Source organism: Amblyraja radiata, chromosome 22 (assembly GCF_010909765.2).
Source record: "Amblyraja radiata isolate CabotCenter1 chromosome 22, sAmbRad1.1.pri, whole genome shotgun sequence".
NCBI classification, from domain to species: Eukaryota; Metazoa; Chordata; class Chondrichthyes; order Rajiformes; family Rajidae; genus Amblyraja; species Amblyraja radiata.
In genome coordinates, this window is record NC_045977.1 from 26,582,640 (window position 1) to 26,607,135 (window position 24,496).

Genomic DNA, 24,496 nt, shown 5'->3' on the forward strand with positions numbered 1-24,496 from the left:
TGGGCACTAGGATAGGAAGGAGTGGAGAGATACCGGCCTACTGCGGGCAAATGAAATTAGCATAGATAGGCATAATGGTCAGCATGGATGAAGTGGGCTGCAAGGGTTCATATCCATGCTATAAGATTCTCCGATTCTGAGAAAAATGAATAAAAAGCAACTTATGCTGCATTTAAAGTTTTGATGGACACTTGGGAAACAGGATGTTTAATAAGTGTTCTATAAGTTACTGAGAAGTTCCTATGGCACAGGAGCCCATTCAGCCCATTGAGTCTAGCAGAGCCATCCCAGTCAGCAGAAATACAATACATGATTACCATCGAGCCATGTAGAGTATGTAAGATACATGATAAGAGAATAATGATAAGGGAATACCCACCATCCTCTGTGTGAAAACGTTCCACTCAGGTTCCTATTAAATCTTTCCCCTCTCAACTTAAATCTATGCCCTCTAGTTCTTGATGTCTCTACGCTCGGAAATGATTGTGCATTCATCCCATCTAGATCTCTCATGAATTCATGCACCTCTCCTGATCACCCCTCAGCCTGAGCACCAAGTAATAAAGTCCCAGCCTGCTCAACCCTCCCTATAGCTCAGCCATCGTCCTGGTAACATCCACGTTAATCTTATCTGCACTCTTCCTAGTTTGACGGTATCTTTCCTATAGCACGGTGACTAAAGCTGAAGGCAATATACCAAATGTGGTCTCACATTTGTACAATCATGTCCAACTACAAGATAATGTCCCAATTTCTGTACTCAATTCGCTGACTGATGAAGGGCAGCATGCCAAAAGCTTTGTTTACCACCCTATATACTTGTGATGCCACTTTCAGGCATAATGCACAAATTGAGTAATATTCCAGGTAATATAAACCAGTTTTGAATTATAGTCATTGGCTCTACAATAAGGAACTTGTTCTGACTCTTTTAAATGTTGTTGGTCCATGGATTTCTATAATTAGAAATTCCCCTTCCCTCTCCAATATAATTTCAGGTTGGTTCGAGATGTGTCTTACCTGGCACCATGTAGGCTGTGACCTTCCCAATCCTTTACCTTGCTCACAAGCCTCATATCCACAACATTGCACCACCAAATAACACCACCCCCACACCAACACACACAAACACACACACCCCCCCACACACACACAATCCCACTTGAAAACAAACAATTGCACATTCACACATACACATATGTTCATACTTGCATGCACACACATACATGTGCGCACACATTAACGCACTTTTACGTGCACTCATAAATGAACACATAAAACACAAACAAACATACACACACAAGCATGCACACGCACAATTAGCCACACTGCATTATCAAGATTTCTCAGTCACCCTCACTCCCTTCTCCAAAACCTCACACACACAAATATGCATGCACAATAATGTGCACACACAAATATGTGTGCAGTCATGAACACAAACACACACACACAAGCACACACACATACATGCATTGTCTCATCCACGCACATACATCAACACACAAATGCACATATGCACACACACAGACTGATGCATGCACTCGAATGCATGCATATTCATACACACACACACACACACAAATGCATACACACACAGTGATATGCACATGCAAACACACGCACACAAATATTGGCATTCTTACACACAAACGCACAGACCTGTACACACATATACATAGAGCCTTCATGCAGGAAAGATAGTGAATTTCTCAAATGTGTTCAGGACACTTCCTGCAGCCAACTAGTTCAAGCCAGACTCAGTTCTGAAAAGGACAGAGGATCAAGGGAAGCATTTGCAAAGTCTTTACCATGATACATAACTGGTTTTATATGCCCAACATTTGTCGGTTCTGGTTACTAGTGAGGTGATGGACAACATACAATTAAATGAAAAACATTTCAAAAATGCAAATATTGGCACAGATTTCAGTAACTGGGAAGGAAACCAAAAATGTAAAAAAACTGCCAAACGAGATAATAAGACCCAGAAAAAGAGAGTATGAATCAATAGTTCCAAGCATTGTTAAAGCAACCCAAAACTTTTTATAATTATATTAAGAAAAAGAGTGTCCCGGGGTAAAAGTGGACACCATTGGCATTAACAATGGTGATATTGTAAATAAAAATAAGAACATTTTATATGTTACATTGTGTCAGGGTTCCCAGTAGAGGATTCAAATAATACAATCATTTCAATAAAATAAGTATTTAAAAAAAGTAAGATTCACTATAATGAATGTAAGCACAATGCATGTGCAAAATGAAATGGTGGCACTAAATGTGCCCCTCAGGGCAAATTGTTATCCTTCCCAAGGTGTTAACGGAAGGTATTTGGAGGATGCTGTGAACATCCTGCCAGTAATTTTCCGGAGGTCTCGTGATTCAGGGAAAGTCCTTTCGATTGGAAAAGACGCAGATGTCACCGTGTTGTTCAAGAGAGTCGGGAGTCGCAAAACAGGGAATTATATCTGTTGCTGAGAGCCTGGCACTGACAATGCAAGCATGCACCTTGACAATCTTCAGCTGCTCAGTGAACGGAAGTGTGATGAGTAAAGTTAAAGTCAAGCTTCACAAACCTGATTTAAGTTTTTTAAAGAGGTGACTAAACTCCTGGGGAGAGGAAAGTCAATGGATGACATTCGCATGGACTTCCAGAAGACAGTTGACAAATTCCTCTCAGGAAGTCAATAGAGGGTGAGCCATCTTCAAATCCTCCCTAAAAACACATTTTTATTCTTTGGCTTTCGACACTGGCTGAGGCATTGCTCCTGTTTTTAGTGCTTTTAATGTCTTTTAATTTTTAGTGTGTTTTTTATAGTCCTTCGTTTTACGGTTTTTAATGGTTTTTAATTGTTTGTAATAGCTTTTTGTTCATGAGTTCTCATGTACAGCACTTTGTGGCAACTGTAGTTGTTTAAAGTGCTTTATAAATAAAGTTATTATTATTATTATTATTATTATAATAGACAATAGGTGCAGGAGTAGGCCATTCGGCCCTTCGAGCCAGCACTGCCATTCAATGTGATCATTGCTGATCATTCCCAATCAGTGTCCCGTTCCTGCCTTCACCCCAAATCCCCTGACTCCGCTATCTTTAAGAGCCCTATCTAGCTCTCTCTTGAAAGTATCCAGAGAACCGGCCTCCACCGCCCTCTGAGGCAGAGAATTCCACAGACTCACAACTCTGTGAGAAAAAGTGTTTCCTCGTCTCCGTTCTAAATAGCTTACCCCTTATTCTTAATCTGTGCCCCCTGGTTTTGGACTTCCCCAACATTGGGAACACGTTTCCTGCCTCTAGTATGTCCAAACCCTTAACAATCTTATATGTTTCAATAAGATATCCTCTCATCCTTCTAAACTCCAGAGTGTACAAGCCCAGCCGCTCCATTGTCTCAACATATGACAGTCCCGCCATCCCGGGAATTAACCTTGTAAACCTACGCTGCAATCCCTCAATAGCAAGAATGTCTTTCCTCAAATTAGGGGACCAAAACTGCACACAAAAAGTCATTATGGGACTGAAGCGCAGACTGTGTGCAGAGTTAGTGGGTCGGTGTGACAGTTAGTGGGGATCTTTATTGAGATGTCAATGGTTTACCACATTTATTAATGACTTGGATATTGCAATAGCAGGTGACTTTTTTCCAGTTCATCATTGATACAATGGCAGGTAGCACCATACGCAACATAAATGAAAGCAATTCAATGAATGTAAAAGCTTTAGTAACCTAGCTGAATATGTAATCATCCAGTTTGAACACAAACAGGTATAACATGTTTCTTTGAGTTCTCTTATGAAGCGAGCTAATGAGGGAAAGGCAGTAGATGATGTCCACGTGGACTTTAGCAAGGCCTTTTAAACATGGTAAGCTGGTCTGGATGGTCACATGGAATCGAGGGTGAGCTATCCAATTTGATACAAAATTGGCTTGATGGAACGAGTCAGAGAGTGGCTGTCACTTACAATTGGAGGCCTGTGACCAGTGATGTGCTGCAGTGATCAGTACTGGGTGTTTGTCATCGATATTAATAATCTGAATGACCATGTTGTTAACATGGTTAGTAAGTTTTTGCAAGTGGCATGCCTACTATGTTCTGTTGTGCTGAAGCAAAGCAAGAATTTCATTCTCCTATCAGGGACACATGACAATAAACTCTCTTGAATCTTGAATCTTGAAAATAGGTGGTGTCGGGGACAGTGAATAGGGGGGTTATCTATGATTACAATAGAATGCAGATGAACTGGGGAACCGGGCCAAGAAATAGCAGATAGAATTTAACTCAGGATATTGCATTTTGGTAAATTGAGACAGGGCAGGACTTACACAGTAAATGGTAGGGCTCTAGAGAATAATGTAGAATAGAGAGACCTATATGGATCAAAACACAAGCAGACAGGACTAACTTAGACGGGCACTTGGTCAGCACAGACAAATTGGACCAAAAGGCTTATTTATTTGCTGTATTGCTCTGATATTATTTGCTCTGAGCCTAAATGTTGAAAAGATTAAACCAATGAGACTTGGGCCTCAATCATTCTCAAATGTTAGTAGCTGCAGACTAATCACAAAGACGAATGAAATTCTGGCCTCTACACTTGGTGAGATGGAGTATACAACACGTTAGAGAACTCTGGTTACTGTGTGCTGATCTGGGTTTCACAGCTGAGTTAAAATGCATTGGCCTCTCAGGGTATGCATCTCACTGTAATGCGTCTGGACCCCCAGGGACTGGGGCCCCACTCTCCTCACCCATTGGCATCTGTTTCCAGTCATTACAGTGGATGGGCCAGACCATCCTCCTGTGCTGCCCATATGTATTTATAATTCTCTCTGAGCTCAAAAGCTCACCATAAAGGCTCCCCATCCTGCTCATGCATAAGATCTTCCACGGACAGATCTGGCCAGGTGGTAGAGTTGCTGCCTTACAGCACCAGAGACTCGGGTTCAATCCTGACTAAGGGTGTTTTGTAGTAAATGCCTACTATTTTCTGTGTGCTTAAGCAAAGCAAGAATTTCATTGTCCTATACAGGGACACATGACAATAAAACTCACTTGAACACTTGAACACTTGTCTGTACTGAGTTTGTACGTTCTCAAGAGTGAATTAGATTTAGCTCTTAGGGCTAAGGGAATCAAGGGATATGGGGAAAAAGCCAGGATGGGGTACTGATTTTGGATGATCAGCCATGATCATATTGAATGGTGGTGCTGGCTCGAAGGGCCGAATGGCCTAATCCTGCACCTATTTTCTATGTTTCTATGTTCTATGTAGGTTTTCTCAGGGTGCTCCAGTTTCTCCCCATACTCTAAAGACTTATAGGTTTGTAGGTTAATTGTCTTTGGTAAAATGGTAAATTGTCCCTAGAGTGTAGGATAGTGCTAGTGTGCAGGGCGATCGCTGGTCGTTGCGGACTCGGTGGCTGAAAGGCCTGTGCCGTGCTGTATCTCAAAAGTCATTTACATTCCTCTCTTTGGCTTCTTCATCTGAACTCAAACCAACAATCTGCCTGCATATAGTGATCATGTCCAGGTTGTGCTCACCACCATATCCCTTGTCTTCTGCAGCGTTTCTAAATTGTCCAACCGTTGGTCAGACAAGAAATCCCTCCAATTATACATTGGCAATACTGAGACCAGTTGCAGAGCCCGTTTCCCAGCCACTAGCTCTATCCTTCTCGGAATATGTCTGAGGCTGAGATGACATATGGGAATAGAAGCAGCATGTTCGTACACTTGAGCTGAGATGAGCTCCAGACCACATCCTCTCATTGCTCGTTGTGACCCCCTTCTTCCCCAAACATGCTTTCTTATGTGCAGCCAGGCCTTCAACCAACACCACATTCTAGTTAATTCAGAGCCCTGCTCTCCACATCCTCACCAGCTATGTATACCGTCAACACAAATTCCCATTCCTCCAAGGCACTGGTCCTCCCAGTCTGCAGTCTCTTCCACAGTCGTTTGAGCTCTATACATTGTGGACGGCTCAATTGGTAACATGTCTTGTCTTTCCGCTGACCGGTTAGCACACAACAAAAGATATTCACTGTACCTCGGTACACGTGACGAAAACTAAACTTAAACTCAATTTCTCTGCACCCTCATGGAACATATAAAACATATAGCACAGGAACAGGCCCTTCGGCCCACTATGTCTGTGCCGATAATGGTGCAAATCAAACTAATCCCTTCTGCCTGCATGTGATCTATAACCCTTCATTCCTGCATATCCATGTACCTATCTAAAAGCCTCTTAAATCCCATGATCTTATCTGCTTCCACCACCAGCCCTGGCAGCACATTCTAGGCTCCCACCACTGCGCAAAAAACCTGTCTTGCACATCTCCTTTGAACTTTCCCCTTCTCACCTTAAGAGCTCTTCCGTCTACTAATTAACATTTCCAAACTGGGAAAAGGGTTCAGACTGTCTACTGATCTACGCCTCCCATAATTGTGTTATTCTATCAGGTCTTCCCTCAGCCTCCAATGCTCCAGAGAAAACGACTGAATTTGTCCAACCTCTTCTTATAACTAATATTCTCTAATACAGGCAGCATTCTAGTGAACCTCTTCTGCTCACTCTCCAAAGCCTCCACTTTTCTCCTTTTACTCAACCCAAAATGTGACTGCTCTCCCATTTGCAGCATATCTTCAGCTTCCAAATCTGTTTCCTTCTTCAAGGCACTTTAACACCTCCCCCATCCATGCCTGGATGCCTGTTTGTACTTCAATGTCACCTTTTAATGAATAATGCTCCATAGGACATTTTATCACTTTTGTGGCACTCAATAGATAGAACTTGGTTGTGTTGGCTGAATACCTGTGCTATCATGGGACCTTGGAACGCCCACCTGGGATGGCAGGTGGTGCATCAGTGCCACCCGTCCCCCAAGAGGTGGCGTCTCCAATAGTCCAGCACTGATTACGTACTGAAGATGTAGCCCTTGGGCTTGAACCAGTATCTGGCCAAAACAGCAGTGAGATGGCCATCAGCCAAGCAACACAGACGCCTGTTGGCAAGCTAGCTCCTGGCAGCCTGGTGAAGATGACAGCAGCTGAAAGCAGTGAGAGCACATTGGCTTAGAGTCAGGCAAGTGCTGCATGGGGCGTGAGAGAATCGGAGTCAAAATGAGATGGGATATGATAAAATTAGCAATCAGGAAAGATAATGAATGACTAACTAGATAGCTTGCTGTGATTACGTCAGAGATACACCCAATGAGAAAATCGTTATTTGCTTCAATGAAATCTCCAGCGATTGACTTATGAATTTGCAGTTATGTTCATTGCTAATAAAACACAAGGCTTCTTGTGTCATTAACCTGAGAGTTCCATCCAAGTGCACAGTTTAATAAGGCTTACATAAATGGTTCATTAATAAAATATACTAAATGTATTTAACAGCCTTTCCTGGTATTGACACGAGCATGATTTAATTCACTGAAGGGCAGCTGTGTGCCTGAATAGCAGATGCGAGTTGGAAAGACCTTCAGTTTATTTCATTTACTGTTTCCAAGCATCCCTTGACCCCCCCCCCCCCACCCCCCACCATACCCTCACCTCCTTCCCCACCACCCTCTCCTGACAAGAGCTCAGATTAATTTAAAGAATTCAGGCAGCTCTCTGTTACTGATTGAAGCATCCTAGCTTCAGACTGGTCCTCAGTGAATTGCTTCTTGCCTCTGAATCAAAAGGTTACAAGGCTGCAGGACATGAGAGCAGTTTGCCTTTCAATGGAGGCTTTACATCAATGTCTGTCCATGTCTCAGTCAACAGAAGTCTTGGCCAATGTTAGTCCTTGAAATAACATTACTGGGACAGATTATCACTTGCTGTTGACAAATTATAGCATACTTCCTTCATCACAACAGTGATCGCACTTTTTTTGCTTTGGGACAGGATGAGGTGGAGAAAAATGTTACTGAAATGTTATGGTTTTACTGTTAAACAGTGCACAACTGCAGCTTATCTGACTGGGATAAACATCAAAGCAGTGCCTTTCAAGTGATAGCCAACTTTTATTGAATGTCAGTAACCAGCTGGTTTTCCAATATTGTGAAGAGCACTCCTCAGGTGGTTGACGGTAACTGAATAATAGCATAGATTGTGTGAAATGTTTGACTCTGAGATTCCAGTTCTACCAACTGTGCTGAGCATGGTGCCAAAAGTCTTTAAAACAATTGCATATTGTCTCGGGCCAAGTGAAAGGACAGTGGTATACAAACTGGAAATCTTTTTCAATGAGCTTGCACAGAAATCATGGGATGAATAACTTTCCTCTTTGCTCTTAAGATTCCAAGAGAGGTAAATGGAAGGCATTCACATTTGATGAGAGTAGGGATTGGTATTGGGGCAGGAAGGGTCTCTGGACCTCTCTCAGTGGAAAACAGTGGAAGGAGATACCTACAGTCAAGAAAATAGCTTTAAAGATCTAGATGCCATAAAGTATGCAATAATCTTATCTATTTTGTCAAGGTCAATGAATAACTCAAGGGAAACATCGTACTAACTCCCCATTTCCCACAGACTTCACCACGTGATCAACAACATCAACCTCCTTCAATCAGGTCTTGCGACTGACACTCATTGACCCAGTCACACACTTTTACATTTAATGCAGTCACCTCAACCTCAATCATTGATTTTGTATTACACAGATCTCCTCTATGAACAAGTGCACGTGCAACTGTGCTCAAAGTCATTGTTGACTCCTTCACTGAAGCATTCTAAAGGATGGGCTAACATGCAACATCCAGAGCCAAATATCCCCTGTCAAGGTTTTCCTGCTAAAAAACACAGCCTCCAACAATCATAAACCATTAAATGAACCAAGACTCTGGCAAACATTGATCACAACATAGACACAGAAATGCTGGCATAACTCAGTGGGATAGGCAGCATCTCTGGATAGAAGGAATGGGTGACGTTTCCAATCAAGGCCCAGTCTGAGGAAGAGTCTCAACTCGAAACGTCATCCATTGTTAACACCAAAATGTTACACAAAATGCTGGAGTAACTCAGTTTGAGTAAGGGTTTCAACCCGAAATGTCACCCATTCCTTCTATCTAGGGATGCTGCCTGTCCCGCCTCTCCAGCATTTTGTGTCTATCTTTGGGTTAAACCAGCATCTGCAGTTCCTTCCTACACATGGATCATGACATCACTCGGACATATATCTGTCGTGATGTTCACCATTGCTTTCAGTGCACCAACACAGTCTTTAGTCCTCTGAGGAAAGGAGTATTCAAAGACCATGGCCTCAAACCCATTATCAGTGCATGGTCATGGTTTGGAAGGATGAGAGGGCATCTTATAGAAACATATAAAATTCTTAAGGGATTAGACAGGCTAGATGCAGCAAAAATGTTCCCCATGTTGGGGGAGTCCAGAACCAGGCGTCACAGTTTAAGAATAAGGGGTAGACCATTTAGGACTGAGATAAGGAAAAACTTTTTCAGCCAGAGAGTTGTGAATCTGTGGAATTCTCTGCCACAGAAGGCAATGGAGGCCATTTCACTGGATGTATTCAAGAATGAGTTTGATATAGCTCTTAGGGCTAATGGAATCAAGCGATATGGGGAGAACACAGGAACAGTGTACTGATCCTGGTTGATCAGCCGTGACAATATAGAATGGCGGTGCAGGCTCGAAGGGCCGAATGGCCTACTCCTGCACCTATTTTCTATGTTTCTATGTCTAACAGCTAGCATGGTCTCCTGTACAACCGAAGACCTGGACCACCTATAACAGGCAGTTCAGAGCATTGGAGAGGTACCACCGACTCTGCCTTCATAAATGAACATGGTCCTTATCTTCTCCAATTCAATTCAATTCAATTCAATTGCCCTTTATTGTCATTCAAACAAGCAAGATTTGAACGAAATTTTGTTCCTGCAGCCATAACAGCAAAAAAAAAAAACAACCCACAATTAACACAGTTCCACATAAACATCCATCACAGTGAATCTCCAAACACCTCCTCACTGTGATGGAAAGCAAAAGTCTTATCTCTTCTCTGTCCTTTGTTCTCCTCCCGCGGTCAGGCAGCCAAATTGCAATGTCGAGGCGACCAGGGCTCCCGATGTTAAAGCCCCCAGTGGGCGATGTTAAGTCCCGCGGCCGTTTAAACCGTGCCGGTCGATGTAAGGCCCTGCACCGGGCCAATTCAAACCCCTCGATTCGGGTGGGCTAAGTTGCCACTGCGGGAGCTCCCCGAAAATCGGTCCCCCACCAGGGACCTGCGAGCTCCCGACTCCACCGTCCACATGGCCCACGGCCGAAGCTCCGAAGTCGGGTCGCAGCCGCAGCCCCCCCCCCCTCCACCCCCCCCCACACCACCACATATACACAGCTAAAAATAAACAAAAAACATACTCCTAACAGGACCAAAAAAAAAGAAAAAAGACAAACGGACTGCAGGCAGCCGCTGCCAGCAACAACATCCACAACCTAAAGCCTCAGCTCACCTTAACCATCTCTGGTGGATGTGCCTCATGCCAGCATTTTCTGGCACAAGACTCCCAAAACAGATACTCTCCTCTGATGTTCATTACCAAAGAGATTTTCAGGGAGACAGAGAAAATTTGACATGTTTGTTCTCGAGTCTCCTTGGAAAAAAATGTAATATCTGTACTGAGTAAAGCGAATGACAGATCTATGACCGCTCATACTGGAGATGGACCCTTTGGAAGTGACTGGGCATGTCAAGTCTATCGATGGGAACATGCAGAAACCATATATAAAAAGAAAATGTGACGTGCAACATCACAAACCACTCGCAAGAACACAAGCGAAGGAATTGCTCTCATCCCTTCAAACCATTCACTGTGATCATGGTTGATCTACACTAAACCTCAACTACTTGTTCCTCTTCATCATGGTGCAGGGAATGAAGTGATGTGGATCACATGCAGGCAGAGGCAATCAGTTTAACCTGGCATTATGTTTGGCATAGACCTTGTGGCCAAAGAGCCTGTTTCCTGTGTTGTTCTGTTTCATGTTCAACTCTACTGGCTTTGTCTTGTACCAAAGGTCATTCACATTATTCCCTTCATCATGTATCTGTACACTGTGGATGGCTCGATTGTAATCATGCATTGTATTTCCGCTGACTGGTTAGCAGGCAACAAAAGCTTTTCACTGCACCTCGGTCCACGTGGGAATAAACTAAACAATAAAAACTATAAAGCAATTTAATGATCTGGTGTCCATAACCCTCTACAGCAGAGATTTCCAGAGATTCAGAATCCTCTGTGATAAGAAGTGACCTATGTCCATCAGTATTAAATGACTGACCCCTTACCTTGAACTTATGTCCCCATGATTGTAACATTCTCACTGGCTGAAGTTCTCAATATCTACTCTATGGTTTCTCCTGAGAATCTTATATACATGAATTTCAATAAGATCGCCCCTCATTCTTCTGAACTGCAAAGACACAACTTCCGGCTTCCTTGATGGGAAAGTCCCCTTATCCCAGAAATTAGATGCAGGAATTTTGAGCAAACAACTAAATAATGGAGGAATTCAGTGGGACAGGTAGCATCTATGGAGGGAAATAGATGGGTCATGTTTAGGGTTGGGACACTCTGGGTGCTTTATTATCACACATGGTTCCATGTCACAAAATGTATTTAACATCATTGATATATATGTACTATACAGTTTGATTTGCTTATAATGCATTTCCCATCGGGAAAAGAGAACTACTTAAAAGTTTGGAAATTGACAAAGAAAAGAAAATTGTCTTGCAAAACTGGAAAAGGGGAGAGGCGGGACAAGGTGTGGCAGGTAATAGGTTGACATAGGCGAAGGGAGGGGGGGGGGGGGGAGAGGGGATTGATAGGCAGATAGTTGTAACGAAGGCCCAAGATAAGAAAAGAACATGTGAGACATGTTTGAAGAGTTGTGGAATATGAAACCTGAGGAATGAAAGTAGCGTGGGGCGCAGGGGAGGAAAGTGAGGGGATTATGAGAGGGGGGTGATGTAGGGGAGAAATGGCGGAGGGGGGGGGGGGGGGGGAGTTTGTGGGGGGTCAGTTGGTTATCTGAAATTGGAGAATTCAATGTTCACACCATTGGGTTGTTAGCTACCCAAGCGGAATATGAGGTGTTGTACCTCCAGTTTGCATGTGGCTTAACCCTGGCAGTGGAGGAGGCCAAGGACAGAAAGGTCAATGTGGGAATGGGAAGGGGAGTTAAAATAGTTAGCATCTGGGAGGTTCAGTAGCACAAATTTTCAATGAAATGGTGGCCGAGTCTACGCTTGGTCTCGCCGATGTACAGGAGGCCACATTGGTAACACTGGATGCACTAGATGAGGTTAGAGGAGGTGCGCGTGAACCTCTGTCTCATCTGGAAGGACTGCTGGGGTCCCTGGTGGAGATGAGGTATAGGGGCAGGTCCTACCATTGCAGGGAAAAGTACCTTGGACTAGGGTGGTTTGGGTGTGAAGGGATGAGTGAACATCTTGAATGTCCAAGAAAAAATGTCCCATCTTGGGAGCAGAAGCAGTGGAGATGGAGGAATTGAGGGAGGGTAATAGTGTCTTTGCAAGCGGCATGGTGGGAGGAAGCGTGGCCCAGATAAATGTGGGTCGGTAGGTTTATTGTAGATGTATCTCTGTACCCACTTTAATGCTTTGTGTGTTGGGATTATAAAGAGCACATCACCATGGAGAACCATTATCTCCCATTAGGCACACTTTGGGGTTAAAGTATCAAAGTACTGCCACAGGATCAAGGTTGCTGCTGAGATACGGGGCAATGATTTGTGTGATTCACAGTGTCCCAATGTTGGGGGAGTCCAGAACCAGGGGGCACAGTCTAAAATTAAAGAGGAGGCCATTTAAAACTGAGATGAGAAAAAAACGTTTTCACCCAGAGAGTCATGAATTTGTGGAATTCTCTGCCACAGAAGGCAGTAGAGGCCAATTCACTGGATGAATTTAAAAGAGAGCTAGATAGAGCTCTAGGGGCTAGCGGATATGGGGAGAAGGCAGGCACAGGTTACTGATTGTGGCTGATCAGCCATGATCACAATGAATGGCGGTGCTGGCTCAAAGGGCCAAATGGCCTCCTCCTGCACTTATTTTCTATGTTTCTATGTTTTTCTTTCCAATTTAGTTTTTGCATTAATGCTTTGCAGTCTTCTTTATTTAGAAATGTTTGTGTAATATACATATATACACAATACAATACGATAGAACTTTATTTATCCCAGGAGGAAAATTGGTCTGCCAACACTCATAAACAGAACAAGATACATGAGACATGACATTGCTGCAAGCAAGGTTCTCCACTGTACCTGTACCTCACTGTTCTTGTGCATATGACAATAAACTCCTCAACTCGGTTATTCTCGGTGGCAGTAGTAACAATGCCTGGGAATGGCTAGGGAAAGCACCAGTCAGAAACTGAGTTGAAGCAATCAGCCACCAAGCTGCCATGTATTAAAGATGATCCCTTTAAGTAGCCTTGGTGTAGCTGTGAAGCATGAAGTCAACTGTGTGAGGTTGATGCATGGCATCAGATGGGTAGGTTCCACTGTGACAGTACTGGCAGCAAAGCAGTGCTGCACATTGAGTGATATCATGGTCTGTCTGTTCTTCCAGCAGGCATAAGTCACACTACAACTGTTTGCAGGTCAGAAACAATCCACAACCAGTGGCATCCAAACAATTAGCAAACAGTTGTGACCCTGCTTCTGGCTGTTTTGCCACGCTGTTATACACACAGGAAGCCGTTCACCCCTCACTCAATCCCACCTTTTAATTCTTATAGGAATTACATTGGATGATTATTAGACGTTCAATTGGATCAAAGTTTTGAAAAATTGTTCACATATAAGTTTTCTGTTCCCGCATTTCACCGAACCAATTTCACAATTTTAAAATCAAACTTGACTGTAACTGGCTGACATCCTTTCAATGCTGAAACTTTACTTCTCTGTTCTTTCCCTGTCATGGTCTCTGAATATTTGCACAGTTATCTAGCTGTGCACACAAGCATTAAATTGAGTTTGCACTGTGGACCAATTTTCAGGGCTGTGCTTGCCTGGCAGCCAAGTTGCTGTACATGGGTAATTTTTGCACTCCAGTAAGTGCATTAATTAAGGAATGTAAACAGCCACTTTACCCATTACAAGCAATTATCCAGCTTCAGCACAGCTCGAAAAACGAGAGTCCTGTTTAGACCAAGTCTTTAAACTGGGCATTTCATGCACGATATTCCTGTGGCAATAAGGAAAATATTGTGTGCATTTCTGTCCAGGTAGCAAAGACAACATAAGGAAAGAAGATTGAAAGGAATTAGGTACTGATTAAAATTTACAGTGCAGACATGCGCCATTTCAACTGGTTGGTCGGTGCCATTTATTGTACCCCATGAGTCTTTACCCATTGCCTTACCCATCGTTCTATCCTTTATGCTTATCCTTTGAACATGTCTATGCTAACAGTGTAACCGTTCTAAATGAATGGAGTTCCCCATCCACTTTTTTCCCTTCATTATAGAATTTCATTCAAATTCTTGTTTGGGCATTGCTGGCCATATTTTATATATGGCCCCTGGTTTGTAACAAACCTTTTCCACCACAACCCCATCAGGGAGCATGACAACAAAACAATGATTGTTGTCTTTAACCAGGACTTGGGCAATTGCAGCCCTCCCAGGTATTCCATGGATAAGATTTTCACTCTTAGGCCAGTCTATGGCTTGAGCACGACCTTTCCTTGAAAGCCAGCAGCAACTTTCTCTACTGAACCATTTCCTTTTAGCCAATTGCAGTAAAATTGTAGAAATATTTACCTCAATGATTACCGAGGAGCCTAATTCAGTGGACATGATATTGGAAGAAGAAATCACAAAAGGTAACATAACTATATGAAATAATAGATAAACTAATCAAATCTACGAAAGATATAACCTTGGGATAACCAGATAGATTGTTTCCATTCACATTGTAAGAGGTCATAAGAAGAAAGAGTACAGGTGCTATTATATTAACATTAAAAAATGAACTGCAATGATGAGCAGTGTCAGAAAACTGGCAGATATTGTAATTCCTAAAGTTAAAAAGAGGCCAAGGAACTAAGACTAATACCGAACATTGATGGTGGAAAAGATAAAGGAATCTTTATCAAAGATATGTCACGTAAAATGATAGAAAGTACTATGGCCGACAGTGTGTTGATGCTGGACTACCTTCACAGCTCTTTTAAGGATGGTATTTCAGATGAAATATATATGGTGGTGGTGGCAGCAGGAGGTGTTTGTGGGGAGACAAGACAGCATTCAGAGTAATGTTACTAAAACCTGAGGAATAGGTGCAAGGTTGGCTAATGCGAGTATATAACACAAATATTTCTGTTATCGCATTTCGTGCGGGAAGTGCAAAATTGTGGAAAACATGTTTACCATTTTCTTCACTGGAAGTAAGGAAGCAATCGATTAGCGGCAAGCAGAAGAACATGGTAATTCATCCCCAGCAGTGAAGAACAGGGAGGTTATGTTAAGCATTCAGAAACAGGGCTAAACCACTGTTGCAGTACTGCAATAACTTCTGATCCCCGGTGTCATAAAGGTATATAAAAGTGCTGGCAGATGAGTGACAGGTTTATTAAAGTGACACCATCCAACCTACTTCAGAAAGAAGATTGAAGGGTGACATAGGGAATAACAAGGCTTTAATACAGCAAGATAGTAAGGCATGCTGAAGAGTTTTACAAGAGCATTATCAAATAGAATTTGCCACCCAGAGTAAGACGGATGAGCAAAGAATGGGCTTTTTTCAGAAGGAGAGGTTAATGCTGGATAACTCAATACACAGCAGCCAGTGAGACATTCACTGTTGAGAATGTGCAAGCAAAGAAAGGTTGCAGGACTGGAAGAGAAAGGGAGAGTGAGACCAATTTGGGCATTGAGAGGAAGGATAACTGGAAGACTGAGGCACTGCAAAACAAGAGAACATTGGTAAGATAATAAAATAGTGGAAGATGTCTTAGACTTTGTAAACCTTTTCCCTTCTGAACTCCATCATAATACTCAAGAACTATGCAGGTCCCCCCTCAGCGGGTTACATTTGATGGAATGCTAGGAGAAACAGAAAACAATATATTTGCTGATTCTGACTGAAATTCATTAGATCATTGTTGTTGCAGCTTTTCTGATTATGATTATAAAGAGTGAAATTAAATAACTGGATCAATAGACAATAGACAATAGACAATAGACAATAGGTGCAGGAGTAGGCCATTCGACCCTTCGAGCCAGCACCGCCATTCAATGTGATCATGGCTGATCATCCCCCAATCAGTACCCCGTTCCTGCCTTCTCCCCACATCACCTGACTCCACTATGTTTAAGACCCTTATCTAGCTCTTTCTTGAAAGTAGCCAGAGAAACGGCCTCCACCGCCCTCTGAGGCAGAGAATTCCACAGACTCACAACTCACTGTGTGAAAAAGTGTTTCCTCATCTCCATTCTAAATGGCTTACCCCTTATTCTTAAACTGTGGCCCCTAGTTCTGGACTCCCCCAACATCGGGAACATGTTTCCTGCCTCTAGCGTGTCCAAATGCTTTATAATCTTATATGTTTCAATAAGATTCCCTCTCATCCTTCTAAATTCCAGAGTATACAAGCCCAGCCGCTCCATTCTCTCAGCATATGACAGTCCCGCCATCCTGGGAATTAACCTTGTAAACCTACACTGCACTCCCTCAATAGCAATAATGTCCTTCCTCAAATTAGGGGACCAAAACTGCACACAATACTCCAGGTGTGGTCTCACTAGGGCCCTGTACAACTGCAGAAGGACCTCTTTGCTCCTATACTCAACTCCTCTTGTTATGAAGGCCAACATGCCATACGCTTTCTTCACTGCCTGCTACACCTGCATGCTTTCTTTCATTGACTGATGAACAAGGACCCCCAGATCCCGTTGTACTTCCCCTTTTCCCAACTTGACACCATTTAGATAATAACCTGCCTTCCTGATTTTGCTACCAACGTGGATAATCTCACATTTATCCACATTAAACTGCAACTGCCATGCATCTGCCCACTCACCCAACCTGTCCAAGTCACCCTGCATTCTCATAGCATCCTCCTCACAGTTCACACTGCCACCCAGCTTTGTGCCATCTGCAAATTTGCTAATATTACTTTGAATCCCATCATCTAAATCATTGATGTATATTGTAAATAGCTGCGGTCCCAGCACCGAGCCTTGCGGTACCCCACTAGTCACTGCCTGCTATTCTGAAAGGGACCCATTAATACCTGCTCTTTGTTTCCACCCCTACAGGTCCATGCTCGGGCTTGTGCAATCTTAACACATTCTTCTTATCTACTATGTGCTTGTATGTCTCCAATATTCATCTCAAGCACTCTATGTGGTCGTGAGTTCCACGGTTTTACCATTCTCTGGGCAAAGAGGCACTCCAGTAAGAACATGCCCGTATTTTAAATGTCATACTGAAAGGAAGGATCAAGTGTCAAGATTCATGATCTAAGGGTTGATGCCTTTGAATACACAAGACGTATTCAAAGGGACAGTGTCTTAGGCAATGAATCTTCTCCAGCTGATCCACGTTTCATACTACCTTAACGAGAAAAGAATGACTGATTGATACCGAGATATGATTTACCGGATTGCATGTAAAAATAAAGAATTTCACTGTACCTAGGTATATTTGACAATAAAGTATCATTGAATCATTATAATTGGAAAGAAATAGTGGAGGGAAAACTTTTCCAAGATGGATGTGGGGAAGGAGACCAGAGGCTGTATCTAGAGCTTAGAAAATAAGTCATGAGATAGTATTTTTTTGGTAAAACAGAGAAAGGAAAGTAATATGTCATCCAGGAAGAGTATTTTCATCTTCTTGTAGAGTTAAGACGAGATAACCATCATCTTATTCAACATTATTCCACGTACGGCAAAAGGGAACTCAAAGAATGACTGTGGAAAGAGCTAGAAATTACACATAGTGAATGTAGGGGATGGCCTGCTGACTGAGGAAGGGGGATAGCTCATGACAAAGTTCCTTAGTTAATGGGAGGTGTCCTGGTGTATCTGGTAGTCTGGCTTGCTCATGTGGTTCCCGAGGGCTGTTCACAGAAAAAACTCATAAGTATATCTTAATATTTGCAACCTGTAAAATGCCCACTCACAAATCAATTGCCCATGTTAAATCTCACTCTTTACTTTTATTCAAGTCCCCTTTGTTAAAGCGATGCGCAATGTCAAGATGTATCCTGAAATACAACCTAATCACAAAATCGCTCTGCTGCCCTCTGGACAACGAGAATATTGATTCTGTTATTGAAATAGTCCAAAGACTTGATTAATGAACAGAAACACAAATTTCAGAGGTTAAACTCTATTCATGAAAACATTTGGAATTGAAAAGGCAAATGGTAAAGATGAAACTGCTGATCATCATAAAACCCATCAGGAACACCTGTTGGTCATTAAGGAAAGATGTCAAGCATCCTGACTTAGTTTGACCTTTGCAGGACCACAGCATTGCAATTGTCTGTTAGCTACACTCTGAAATGCACTGCCAAGCTACTTTGCACACGGACAATGAAGGATGGATCATAAATACTGACTTCTACATCCTGTGAATACTATGTAATGAGATCTCTCCACCAGCAATGAGGCAAATGATCAGCAAATCTCTCAATTTAGAGAGGAGCCTCCATTAACAGATATGCATCATCTAATCTAGCTGGAATTACATGTGGTCTGAAACAAGGCATCTCCTGTGGGTGCTGATGTGAAGGAATGGGTCTTGCATTTACAAACTTCCCAGAAGGCTGAGTGAGGAGCCAAAGCAAGTTGTCCAATTTGTCTAAAGATGCAGCTTTTCCTGCAGCCATGAATGTATCGCAGGTGAACATTAATATATTCATTGCATTGGCTGAAAGTGGAGGGGGAGTTTGCTCCGGGATCCCAGCCTGCATATATTCCTCACCATTCATCACCAAAGCAGATGCTTCAAAGTTGCCCATCAATTTGATCATGTCAGATCATTTGATTGTAATGCCAACTCTGCATGCATGTTTACATTTTGTAACCTCTCATCCCCTCTTACCAAGAAACCTACCTCTGCCTTAAAAGTATTCAAAGACCCTGCTTCCACTGCCTTCGAGGAAAAGAGCTCCATAGATCCAATATTCAATGCAAATATTCTGACAACTATTTGGGGAATATTTGCTGATCACTCGTCTTACAATGACTCGTTTGTTTTTAATTCTTCCACAAGACGAAGCTTCTCAAAATCCATCAGGTCAAAACATATTTAGTATCCTATGTCTTTCTGTTACTTGGCCCCACGCTTCCATCTGGCCATTACTTGACTGCTACTTCTTGGGATCTTCATATGCCCCCAACATTGGCTGTCATGCTTTCTACATTGCAACAGTGACTAGTTCAGTGCGACTGACAATGAAACATCGAGGCTGCGAAAGGCAATATTGAACTGCAAATCCTGATTTTATCTTTATTATCTTGGGATTTGCTGGTGACAGCACCTTAATAGTGAATGTGAATATTCAATATAGCACCTAGTAACAGCACCTTAAATATCAGAGTGGCCTCAGAGTAAAGGGATGTTGAGCGATATGGGAGGAGCATGCGGGTAAAATTATCTTTAGACAGACAGAAAGGTAAAATTCAATTGGAAAGGAAAATGGGGCAATTTATTGCAAATGATTACAAAGTATTAACATGTTGGAAATATGCCATTTATCCCAACTGATCCATTATGTTTTTGCTCCATGTTTCCTTTCAGCCTTTTATCTTTCCACGTGATGGTTCATCTTCCACTGCCTTCTCCCTTGCAGACTTATCTAACTTCCCCTTGAATGCATCAGTGCTATTAATTTTAACTCCTCTATAGGGTTGTGTGTGTTCCAAATTTTAATCACACCCTTCGAATGCCGGTACCTACTGAATTCTCCATTGGATTTATTCATAACTATTGTATTTATGACCACTAGTTCTGGAGTCCCCACCTCAGCACCAGAAGAAACAAATGTCCCTTGAACTCCCTTTTTGGACTTACTACCATATTTATGACTTACAATTTTCAGTAACTCTACACATGCCCCATCGAGTACCTTCTTTGGATTGCCACTTCCTCGTTCAATCAGTTCTATCTTTTCTAACTAGTATTTTGCTTTCATTTCTGGTATCGCCCTTTTGATTCCTTCTTTGCACCATTTCCACTGCCCCTGTGTCCTTTTCTATAACAATGAGACTAGTGCTATGTATGGCACTCAATTTACAATGTGCTGGAGCACATTGACACTGAAACATTATGAGGCTGTGAAAGTCCACAGTTCAGCCCTATCAAAGCACTCTTTACCTCACTGACAATATCCTCTCACTGAGAGAGCCAGTGGCTTGGACCAGTGATAATGCGACAGAAGAAACCATTCAGTTCATCTCATTTTTGTCAGTCCAGTTTTATCCAATGCTTGCGGTCAGTGCTCAGACATTCATCGGAAATCAAACAAACTGTTCTGTAAAACCCACGGTTAAAACCTGGTACAAACAGGTGAAAAAAACCCAGAAACATCATTGCAAATATAGAAATTTATCTGTACAGAACTCCAGGGAAGGAGGGGTTTAACTGGTAAATATTACTGTATAACGCAGGGTGTGAGCAGTGTGTGAGCTACAATTACATAGTACAGTCCAGTCACAGTGTGCACTGTACAACGAACAATGCCCCATGTACACCACAGTGAGTCACAGTTACAGGAGAGAGTCATGCGATAAATTATATCTGATATTCCAAGGCTTCTGGGTGTATATATATTTATATATTATATGTGCGCGATAAAAAATGAAATCCTTTGTACAGGTTATAGAGTTCAGTTTGGAAGATTTTGGTGCACAGACATGTGATAGAGGCTAAAGTTCTTATGAACAGGTGAACTGATCAGGTTAAAAACAGCAGCTATAAAGTTTTTGGGTCTTTTGGTCCAATGTTAGTCTGAATGCGTCAAAGACTCAGGACTTGTGCTGGTTGGAGACACCCTTCCAGTAGTCGAGGATGTCGTGCAAGTCTTCATTCTTGGCAAACTGCACCTTCCTCCTCAGGGCATGGCCCGCGGCGACGTACTCTTCCTGCGTCTCTTTGTGCCTCTTCTTGTGCAGTTTGAAGCGCTCCCAGATGCCCGGAGTCGGCTTGCTGGTGTACTCGGGGCTGGAGGAGTAGCTGAGGTTGTGGTACTGGGGCGACAGCTGCGAGTACGCCACGTCCCTGCGGCCTCGGCTCAGCGGCTCCAGGATGAAGGACTTGCTGTGGCCGCTGGGCCCCTCCGCGGCCGACTGCTCGCCCTGCCGCCGGCTCGGGTACGTGTGCCGGTGCTCGCTGCGTTGATGCGCCCGCGGGACTGCCCCGGGGCTGTCGGCCGCGACTGGAGACGTCTTCTCGATGTACTGGGCTTCGGACCTGCAGGCGTGGGCCGGCGCCGAGCCCTCCGAGCGGAAGGATCTGGGGCTCCGTGCGGAGCCGCTGGACGAGGTACTGGGACGTTTGGGCGCGGCCTCCACGCTGCTGTGCCTCTGCAGAGGGTGGTAGCTCTCTTGAGAGAGAGGAGACAGGAGGGCTGGCTTGCCTTGGGCCTGCTCGGTGATCATCAGCACCTGAGGCTCCATTGAGACGGCACCCCCGGATTTGCCGCCTTGGAAGGAGCTGGTCTCTGACTTCAGGGCGTCGATGCAGTTGTTGATGATCTGGTTCACCTTGTCCACCTCCTTGGTGATGGTTGAGATCTCGGCGACCGAACTCCGCCCCTGGCCTCCTCCTCCTCCTCCTCCTCCTCCTCCTCCCTCGGGATCCCGCAGGCCGGTGTGCTCCCCCGTCCTCACCTCGATGTAGTTCCCCTTGGTGGCCTTGGGCGTCTCGCTCAGCTCCTGCGGCTTGTGGTGCTCGGGCCCCCCCGGCGACGGCAGGAATGGCGACCTGGGTGTGGCCTCGCAGGGCGGGGGGCCCTTGTGGGCCAGCTGGGAGATGGCGCTGGCCTCCATCTCCGCCCCGTACTTCAGCTCGATGATGGCCTTGGTCATCCCGCTGGCCTTCTTGTGCCTCTCCTCCTGCTGCCTCTTCTTGCGCAGGCAGTAGTACACAAAGCCCAGCACTATGACCATGCCGAAGAGGCAGCCAAGGATGGTCATGATGTAGTGGGTGGCGGTGGACGGTGGGGGCACAGTGCCCCTCGCCCGCTCGATCCCTGTGGAGAAGGTGATGCATGTCTGATTATACCTTAAGGCATTGCGGATGGATGCCACACAGTAGGTGTAGGCCGTGTGGGGCTGCAGCCGATCCAGCCTAATCACCTCTTGATCCGTTTGCAGCTTCTTTATGTCAGCGTAGAAGCTGTTGTTGTACTGCACCAGGATGTACATCTTACTGAAGGGCCGGGGTATCTGGACCAACAAGGTGGCGGTCGTATAGGTGACCTTCTCCACCTTGATCACCGGAGCCTGAGCTTCATGGGTGGGGGAATGGAAGGCTATCATTGGAGTGGCATCATCTCCCGAGGAGCAGTCCTCGCCCCCACAGGGGCTATCTGAGGGAGCTGTGCTGGGGGGAGCTCGTGTGGGCAAATGCTTGGGGTCCAGGGTGTAGATGTCACCGCAGGACGAGACCAGCAAACTGTAGGCGCTCCGAGTCTGGCTCTGGCTCAGCAAAGCTTGGCCCGCGTAGAGGGACGGGGACTCGCACTGCATCCGGTCGTAGTTCCTGGTGGCGTTGTTGAACTGCACCAGCCACTTGAGGAAGCCCAGGAGCTGGCAGGAGCAGTAGAAGGGGTTTCCGTAGAGCTCGCAGGTGGAGAGTTTGCCGAGGCCTAGGAAGGTGGTGCTTTCCAGCGACTGCAGCCTGTTCATGGACAGGTCGATGTTCATCACGTTGGGACACTCCCAGAAGGAGTTTGGACTCACCACCTCGATGAGATTGGCCTGGAGGTAGAGGTACTCCAGCCTGCCCAGTCCATGCAGGATGCCCTCGGTGATGTTCCGAAGCTTGTTGAAGCCCAACTGCAAAACGCGCAGGTTGTACTGGGCGGAAAAGGCTCCGTCCTCGATGTAGGAGATCTCATTCTTGGTCAGGTTGAGTTCTGTCAGGTTGCCGAACCTGTTGAGCGATGAATATTGGACACTTCTGATCTTGTTCTCGTTCAGACGGAGGTCCACGATGGTGCTGTTGATGTGCTGAGGGATGGATTCGTAAGGGGGCTGGTTTTGACTGCAGATTGCCAGCCAAACAAATCCTTTCTCTCCTTCGATGAGCCAGCAGTCACCAGAAACACCAACAGCATTCATCAGCGATGCGAGGCAGACCCAGAGAGCGAGGCTGTGCAGAGCCATCCCCGTCTGCTCCGAGGACTTGAGGGCAAAGACTTAGTGATAGCAGCAACTGCTAAACAAGTTGAGATATTCTGCAGGGCTCAAGTTTATTCATTTTGGTTAGAAATGCTAGTTATTGAACTGAGATGGAGTTCTTTTCCTTGCTTGTACATTTCATGCCAATTTCCTTGTCCAGTTTGTCTCTGCACAAAGTTCTCTTTGAATTCTTTTGTGGACTGTGCCCCATTCGCATACATTCCTTGAGTTAGTTTCAACAGCTTGTCCTGGTTGTCCTGAGAAAGGGGAAGAAAAGACATTTTAATCAGGCTGATCTATGATCACTTTTGACCAAAAATTACTTCCTATTTCTATTAACAAGGCCTTTTAAACTTAAATACCACATGATTTATTTGGCTTTGGTTTTATTGTTTGATATTCTGTGTGGGTTTAAATACCTTGAAATTGTGGAATCCTGTCGGGTCCAGCAAGATTTCCACAACTCAGTGCTTCTTGAAAACCAGGAGAAAGGAGGAGGTTTGGACAGTTGTTATGCTATTGGGCTTTTCCAACTTTTCCATGAGAATTTACCATTAGAGGGAAGATTCAATATTGGGATCAGAGGTGAAGTTCTCTTTCTTTGACGAAGGAGTTGGAAATATTCAAAGTCATCCTGCAAGCTTGTTAAGGACTTGATACTATTTGTCTGGCTTGAAACAGGTCTTATCTCTCCAGATGATTCAATGGATAAATGCATGGCGTAGTATGATATAGAACGAACATTCACAGGTTCCAATCCCGATCTGTACTGAGTTAGCTGCTCTTAATCAGTGTGCACATCCTTAAGCTAGAGGGAAGAAAATCAATTAGCTGCAATTTTCCTCACTATCCCTTCTTGGCAAGTACACAAGGCAGGTGGAAAGACCATGCTTGTGTGTCATGCCTTCTGTGCTAATTAACAGACAAATAGGTGAAATATTACATTTGCGCAAACATCTCCCAGTGATGTATGCCCTAAGGAGAAAGGGGGGCATGAGACAGAAGGTGGCTAGAAATAATCCAGTCATGGGATGCACCCGTTCAGTTGTCAGTTTTGTGCATTCACACTGAAGGCTGTAACATATTCC

General features: G+C 44.1%; 1 protein-coding gene across 2 annotated transcripts in view; it reads right to left on the reverse strand.

The window, feature by feature from the left end:
- elfn1 (extracellular leucine rich repeat and fibronectin type III domain containing 1) overlaps positions 1 to 24,496 on the reverse strand; it is a 146,799-nt gene that overhangs the window by 28,263 nt on the left and 94,040 nt on the right. The window contains exon 2 of one of the 2 annotated variants that reach the window (XM_033040807.1): positions 19,242 to 23,665. The exons of the other annotated variant lie outside the window; for it this stretch is intronic. Within the exon in view, the coding sequence (XP_032896698.1) occupies positions 21,030 to 23,393 (2,364 nt within the window). The 5' untranslated portion in view covers positions 23,394 to 23,665 and the 3' untranslated portion in view covers positions 19,242 to 21,029. Of the gene's footprint in view, positions 1 to 19,241; positions 23,666 to 24,496 lie in introns of those variants that run through there. 2 annotated transcript variants of the gene reach the window in all.